An 8,306-nucleotide genomic window follows, 5' to 3' on the forward strand; every position below is an offset into this window, starting at 1 on the left:
TGTGTGTGTGTGTGTGTGTGCGCACATGCGCGTGCATGCTTGTGACCTTGATTCGACACAGTCCCACGGCACTTTATGAAACAGTCTTAAGATTTAATCTGCTGATTTTTTTATTCTTGGACATGAATTGTCATTACACTGCTCTTAAAAAGGGTGAGTTAATCCATATAAACTGTTCAGTTAGAATTAGGAAGTACAAATACTGTCTTAGGTGTAGAAAAAGATCATGTTTTGGGTTAAAATATAATAGTTGCCACTTTTCCTACTTTTAGAGCTTCATCTTCTTCATTGTCAAATCCAGCTTTTCAGCTGTACTGACTCATGACTGCTTCACACTTTGCCATAAGATTGGGCTGTGTTGTGAATTGCACTGGGGTCTAACAGTGTGTGTTTGTGTGTGTTGCAGTGCATGGTCATGCTGGCCGGCTCGTGTTTGGAACACTAAAAGGGAAGCCATGTGTATGCATGCAGGGCAGGTTCCACCTGTACGAGGGCTACCCCATCCAGAAGGTGAGTAGAGACAAAAAGCTAACACAGGCAATAAAAGCTTGTCGTTTTTTTGCTATCAGAGTCTTCTGGACTAGAGCAGGTTCTTCCATTTAGAGGACATTCCATAGATTCTCACAGGGTCAATAAGTTGTATTCAGTCAGAGGACAAAAGGAAACCTGAGGCAGTGGTGGGGAGAGGAAGTACACAGTCATTTCTGGATGGCTGAACATTGTAAATGTTCTGTATCGATACTATACACCCGATTTTAGCTTTGTGGTTTGTGAGTGTTAGCAGCACATAAGTCCCAATACTTTAAACCCCTGTAGTCCGTATCATAAAATGCTAAATTAAAGGATTGTATCCCTCAGACAACACAGCAGATGTTTATTCGAATGTATGTTTTACCTAATCGAACAATAGAGAAGATTTTAGAGAGATTTACTCATAATATACTTCCAATCATAGAGATACAAAATGTGGATGAATAAAAGCCAAAAAGCTTTTAATAAAAACATTTTAAAAACTCAGCAGGAACTTTTTTCCCCTCAGACACTGGTCAGGATTATGCAGGGTTATCCACAGGCTTTTCTGTCCAGTGTTTACAGTGGAATAGTTTATCTAGTAGAAAGTTATTCCCACAAAAAGTGCCAGCTCGGAGCTTTGAAGACACAAACAGCTGCTGAGCATCTCAAATGTAAATCTCAGGTTTCTAAGGCTTCTGGAAGATTACTCACTCCCAGACTTTTGCTGTGGAGCACATGGAGACTAAACAATGAGAAAATTAGCGTTCTCTCTGAGTCGGATGGCTCCTTAAATGTAACGTTGATCTAAGCTTGTTATGTCGACTGCTCTCGGGAGAAGACAACTGTATTCAGGTTATCAGTGTAGGAAATTTCTTTGTGTCTATTGTTACATCAGTGTGTTAATAAATAAAGGTGAATTTCCTAAATCGATAAGTGAGAGCAGTTTTCTTCCACACATTTCATGTCTCTTGTGTTATTCAATGTTCGCTTTGCATGAGTTTTGCTTGTTTGTCTTATAACGTTAACACACGTTTTTTTTGTGTGTGTGTTTTATATTCACTTATTTATACTAGATCACATTGCCCATGCGCGTCTTCAAGCTGATGGGCGTAGAGACGATGATAATGACCAACGCAGCCGGAGGCCTCAACCAGGACTACAAAGTGGGGGACATCATGGTCATCAAGGACCACATCAACATGCCAGGGTTTGCTGGGGTCAACCCGCTGTCTGGACCCAATGATGACAGGTAGGTGGAGGTGAGGGAGGGGTAGAAGCAGATATTGAAGATAGCATTTTTTGGTTTGAAGCTTTTCTAGCTAATTTTTTTCTCAGTACATTAAGCATTAAATTTTGCTGTTCCAGTCATTGTTAACATTTCCCTGTAGCTATGAAAGTCGACCAGTCCACTATCAGTCTAAGGGCTTCTGTTGTTATAAATAAAGCAGGCTGAATGTGAACCTGTGTAACAAGAAGCGTTGGAGAAGATTTCCTCTGAATTAAAAACAAACTGTTATGAATGAGCCTTTGTTTAGCTCAGTATAAACATTTAGACAGACCGACCGCTAAAATCATTAACAAGACCTTGGAAAATGCCTCACCCTGGTGCCACCCGGTGCTACACTCTCAGCGTACACATGGTTGAATTTTACTCACAGTAAAAGTAGCCCTGGGGCCACAAGAGAGGCACCTTTCGGACTTAAGTTTGTTCAGGTTTAACCTTGGTACAAACGCATTTACATGAATGTTAGAAAGGATGCGCTGCAGTAACAGAATTTGCTCATTCTGTTACTTATTTTATCATAACTGACTGCTGTCCTCCTAAAGATCGCAAATTTTATGTTTGTAAGCAACTCGTGGTCCCCAAATCATTTGGTTAAATATTTCAAGCGAGGGCTACACCGTCACTGTGCAAACAATTGAGCTGTTCTAAGTTCCCTCCTCCACCATGACAAATGTGCATTGTTGGGCCCTCCTACACAAAACTGTGACTCTTCAGACCTTTAACAACAATAGGCATTTGATTTTTAGGGTCAGCAAGTATGCCTGTTGTTTAGGGTGGCTTCACACTGGAGGCTTTGCATGACACTTATTTAATGCTGGCCACAGAGCCAGGTTGAGACATTAACAACTGCCAAGTGGGGATGTTGTGGTTTATTTAAAATTATGACCAGCTTATGATGGTCTGTTATAATGAACATAGCACATTCTTATCTCTGTAAGAGATGCTGAAAGATAAGACAATTTGGCTGATGAAAAATATCCTTTGTGAGCTTTTTATCTTCTCATGATCACATTAAAAAACTCTGAGTATCTATTTGTTGGGTAACTTCAGTATTGAGTCATAGCTGTGTAGATTCCTGTCTTTTGTTGTGTAGATTCTTTTGCGTCAACACTCCTGTTCTCCCTTCAGGTTTGGCTTGCGTTTCCCCTGCATGTCTGATGCCTACGATCGCAAGCTCCGGCAGCTGGCGCACGACGTGGCCGCAGACCTGGGCTTTAGTGAATTTGTGCGTGAAGGTGTGTACTGCGTCCTCGGAGGCCCCTCCTTCGAAACCATCGCCGAGTGCCGCATGCTGCACATGCTAGGCGCTGATGCTGTCGGTGAGTTTTAAATGTTGCTCTCTCACACAAAAACACATCGACTTCTGTTTTAATATTTCTACACACCTCACATTGTCCCAATCCCGAATCATCACAACTACAAGCAGATATCTTTTTGAATGAATGGAGATCTGATCTGATCCAAAATGGATTTCTTGCTCTAGGATGGATATTAGTTGCTTATTTAGGAGAAGAATTCAGATAATAGTCTTGTTCAGGATGGAGGGTGAAGCAGAGTTCAAAAGTAAAGCAGTCAGTTTACTGGTTGATCGAGGTTCCTACTCTCATCTGTCTCTGCAAACTGTGTGTCGTGGCTGAAAGAATAAAATCACAGATCCATGTTTACCCTGAGAGATAAGGTGAAGAGCTCTGTTACTCATGGGGAGCTCAGGATCGGTGCTTGGGCTTTTAGGAGGCCTGTTGAAAGTCTTATCAGATTAATTTACTTCTTAAAGGAGCTGCTTTAATCGATCAAGCAGTCTCTTTTATAATATGATATGCAGAATAGGCCTTTTTCAGATGTAAGGCAAAGGAAATTTTTTGTTAGGGACTGCAAAACACAAACAAGGCATTTAATGGATAAAATAATAATCAACATATCAGCATACCTCACACAGATGAAACGTCTCATCCCTCTATAGAAAAAGATTGCCCAAATACACTAATATACCAAAACTACATCCATATGTACAATACTAAATATAATCTGACAGTTAAATAATTTCATATTTGTTCTTCTAGTTTAAGCATAAGCTTTACGCCATTTAATTAAGGAAGTATATTGAGAACGTCAGTGTTATAACTTACCTTTTCAATTTTTAATGCAGGGATGAGCACAGTACACGAGGTGATCGTCGCCCGCCACGCCGGGATGCGCTGCTTCGCCTTGTCTCTGATCAGCAACCGCGCAGTGATGGACTACGACAGCCATGAGAAGGCCAACCACGAAGAGGTCCTGGAGACGGGCAGGCTGAGGGCCGAGCAGATGGAGAAGCTCGTGTCCACCATTGTGGCTCAGCTGGAGCATAACATCAATAACTGATAGATGACCTGGTGGCCACCGTCACTGCACTTGATCTCTGCATCACAGCTAGAGGATTTCTATCAAAACGCTTAGCTGAAAGCAATTTTTAAAGCACAATGCTTGTAGAATGATGAACTACTTTCTTAGCAAAACTTTTTAGTCTTATGAGCTTGGAAACTGGTCCACATAATAAGCTTTGTTTACATTTACACTGCACAGATACTGTGTTAGGACAAAAGTTCTCTTGACTATTTCCTGCTGTAGTATACTGTACTGTGTCCAGCTGCAAAGGGATTCATGGAAACAGTATCGTGTTATAAAACCTAAATTATTAACCTATTTATTTCTCATTCTCTTACATTCCCTCACATCAACTATTCGCTAATATGAAAAACAAATGGTGTTCACATTTTTTTTTATTTAAGAGGACCAACTCATTCAGCATACGTTCCTGTCAATTTGACTAAAGTGGTAATAATGTTCCTTTTTTTGTAGAGAAAATGTAAATTATAAACTATTTATAGAAAATGTATTTAAGTAGGTTTTTTGTATTTGTTTTTTTTAATGTATAGACTACATTGAAGAAAGAGACATGGCACAGTTATGAAAGAAAGTAGATTACATTAAAAATGGCTTGCCATTTCCTGTCACTGTGTAAACTAACAGGCCGGCTGTGCGTCAGCCTGTGCTTTTAGTGGTACTTTACTAAGATCTGTAACAACTATAGCTCAGCTTTTACAATAAATTACTCTGTTGGAGAACTAAAGTGGTTTTTGTGTGCTGCGTTTGAAACTGTGGGGCTGAATGTTTCTGTGATCAATCACAGGATGTCTCTCTCCAGTCATCTTGAAATGATTTAAATCAATCTTCATTTTCATTAAGAGACTCAAAATTAAAGTAATGTTTTTTTGTTATTCGTGTGCAAACATTTCCTGACTGTTCTCACCTTTTTATTTGTGAAGTTAGTGTCTTTCATTCAAGTATTTTTGTACCCCTTTGGTTTATTTATTACCTTGTAAACGTGCCACTAAAGCAAAGACAATCTGATCAGCTTAATTTAAATAACTCCTAAATTTTTAATGTTATTTTTAATATTCGGCTTCACCTAAAGGACAAAGAAAAATACTGTTGGACCAAAAAAGGTGAAGAAATCCAAACTGTGTCCACACATAAAGGAGCCTGTTAGAAGAAAACCTTCAATTAAAGCACAACCTGCTAGCTCAGTGTAAGCTTCCCTGAGTAAGAATTTAGTAGGTACTCAGTTTGTTTCTCATTTTATCTGCAGTCCTTATCCTCCTTTCTTATCACTGACAGCCTCCCCTAACTTTCCCATGCATTTTCTACTCTGCATGCCACCTCTGGTCACTTTCTTACCCAAATATCACCCACTGCCATTTGCTCCCTTCCTCCTCCCATGAAAAGAAAAAACATTCCATGACGCTCAGGCACTGCTGTTTATAGCCAAACAAGGTCGTGAGAATTTTACAAGCTGTCTGTAATCCAGCATCCAAAAGAGGGCGATCAGGTGTCTGCACAAAATGTGCTGAATAAATACACAGAAACAAAGAATCATCCTGTGGGTGTGAAGGCTAGATTTATGGAAAAGTACGCACATAAACCCTTGTGAGTCCTCAGTGTACTGTGAGTAATTTGCTTGCTGTTCATAAAAATATGTTGAACGCAAAGCGGTTGACATATTTTCACTTCTGGTTCCTCCTTCGAACAAGAAAGTTAAAGGTACTGATCTGCACTATTTGACTTGAACACACTTTATATATAAGCTTTGAATCGCCACAGATAACACGTTCTACAACTTGCAGCTGAGGTAAAAGACAGAAGACAGATTCTGCTGAAATGTGAGTGGAAATATATACAGGATTACTAATAAGGCCATAGGAATAGATCGCACCTCTGATCTCTGAATGTACTCGAAGCAGTCTGGCCATTCTCCTCTGACCTCTGGCCTCAACAAAGCATTTTAACCTAGAGAAGTGAAGTTCACTAGATTTGTTCTCTTTTTCAGACCTATTTTCTGTAAACTCTGTCACCAGTTTAACTTAGATGTTGAAATGCATTGAGTTGCAGTCATGATCAGATATTTACACAAGACAAACAGCTGAACAATAGTCGAAAACGCACACACAAATAATGTGTCCGCATGTGTGCAAGTTATTAGTTAAGAGACAAAGGTTTAGACATTTCCGCTTCAGCTCTGTGTGTTATTATTTAGAGGGGACACGATTACTGTCATCGCAGCTATAAAACTAAGAACACAGAAGCCCCGCCCACCTACTGTTTAACCCTTGTGAGAGGCATCCAGCTGACAGAAAGTTGGCTCAAAGGTAGGTGAAGTGAACTAAAACAGGATGTTTTACACAGAGGATAAACTGAGGGGTTGTATTAAAATGGCCCATTATTGGACAAATAAGCCTTTGAAAACTTCCTCCACTTACATCAAAAAAGTCTCACAAATATGACAGCTGTTCTCGAAAGATAATGTAGAAGAAAAAGGAAGTGTTTTTCACACGCCATCTACCGGGGCACACTGCACCCGGGCAGTTTTTTGTTGTACTTTACAACCTCCAAATAAAAAGCTACATTAAAACTGTGTATTTAATCCTGCCCACAAAGATAAACTTTAAATTTAACCAACAAGATTTTCCATATTAGTTCTGTGCACATGCTCTTACCAAAACTTCTGACAGGTTTTGAACAAGGCCAAGAGTCTGGAGCCTTGAAAACGGGATAGAGAAGTAATAACAATAATGATAATACATTTTATTTTAGGCGCCTTTCAAAACACTCAAGGTCACCTTACACAGAAGACTGATGTCACAGTGTTGATCTGTGGATGATGATGATATTGAAATGTCCATGTTAACCAAGGTTAATATTTAACATTATAGCATAATAATCATTCTTTAGCATGTTATATTTCCAACATTTATTAATAGAACAAACCCAGAGTAAGGCCATATTTGGTAGTAAAATTGGGATATTGACTCGATGAAAGCAAATAAAATAAAATAAAAATAGTATTTCAGGTATGCCAGCATTATTTTTCTAAGAATGAATGTGTTATTTCATGGATCTGTTGTCTGGAAACCATAGAAGTAAATTTCGCAGTAATCCACTGCTGTTTAGAGATTTCAGTATAAACCAAGTGAGCTGGCATTACAATCCAAAAGGCTTATCTTATAAACTACAGGAAGCAGTTTTATCCAAATGATCTCAGGCCTGTTACAGCCTGTGTACGACTCAATCTACTGTCTCAGTGTTACAGGGTTTCTCCTCTTTGAGAGCCTGACAGTCCAAGAGAAAACAACGAGTGAAGAACACAAAGCATGAAGAGGTGGAATAACGCAAAGAGACAGAGACAAGTGCTCTAGAGGCTGATGTGCCTGTCGCAGGACTGTCCTGAGAGCAGTTTATGTAAGAGGCTGTAAAATACATGAAGTTCACAGGCAGGTGGTTGCTGTTAGTTCCTGTAATAAACATCAAAGTGTGAACTCCCTGTTCCTGTTCAGGCAGCAGCATAGTTCCCTTTTTGCACAGTCATCCTGGATGAGTTACAACGCCCTCTGCTGACATCTCATCTAATGGACTGACTGCAAATCTGATGAGTGCATGGCATGCTGCAGTAGTGTCTGTCTGCAATTTCAGTCTGTTGTTCGGTGGTCGGCAGGCGAGTTTTGCAGATATAAATCAGGTTATTGATTTATGTAACGCCAGATCCCAACAGTCGCCTCAAGGCGCTTTATGCCTAAGTTAAAGAGGCCACAATAATAGAGACGTTTAATTGTCGTGCAATTAAAATGCTATGTTGCTTATATAAAATGATAAGTGTATAAATGCTAAAAAAAAAAAAAAAAGGGTCATTTTCACATGTCGGTGGGTGTTTGTTAGGTAAAATAAAATTTAATCTAGATAAGGTTTAAAATTAGTTGCCATGACTATTGCTGAAGTCTTGTAGTTTGCAGAGAAGGAGACAGAAATTTGGTGGATTACAGTAGGATGCTATAATCTGAGCATCATCTGATTGCTGACCAAGTAAATTAATTATAAAATGTTCCTATTAAATATCTTGTTTGTGTTACAAAATCAAATCTTAAAATCAAAGGCTTGTTTTTTTTCGTGTCTTTCACGTAATTGGTTTTTGGACCAT

General features: G+C 39.3%; 1 protein-coding gene across 1 annotated transcript in view; it reads left to right on the forward strand.

The window, feature by feature from the left end:
• Positions 1-5,055, forward strand: part of pnp5b (purine nucleoside phosphorylase 5b) — an 8,017-nt gene extending 2,962 nt beyond the window's left edge. The window contains exons 3-6 of the mRNA XM_005918094.3: positions 407-510; positions 1,587-1,762; positions 2,927-3,117; positions 3,945-5,055. Of these exons, the coding sequence (XP_005918156.1) occupies positions 407-510; positions 1,587-1,762; positions 2,927-3,117; positions 3,945-4,159 (686 nt within the window). The 3' untranslated portion in view covers positions 4,160-5,055. The remainder of the gene's footprint in view (positions 1-406; positions 511-1,586; positions 1,763-2,926; positions 3,118-3,944) is intronic.
• The last annotated feature ends 3,251 nt before the right edge of the window (positions 5,056-8,306 follow it).

The sequence above is a fragment of the Haplochromis burtoni genome, unplaced genomic scaffold (genome assembly GCF_018398535.1).
Source record: "Haplochromis burtoni strain Fernald_Lab_line unplaced genomic scaffold, NCSU_Asbu1 Contig_27, whole genome shotgun sequence".
Lineage (NCBI taxonomy): Eukaryota > Metazoa > Chordata > Actinopteri > Cichliformes > Cichlidae > Haplochromis > Haplochromis burtoni.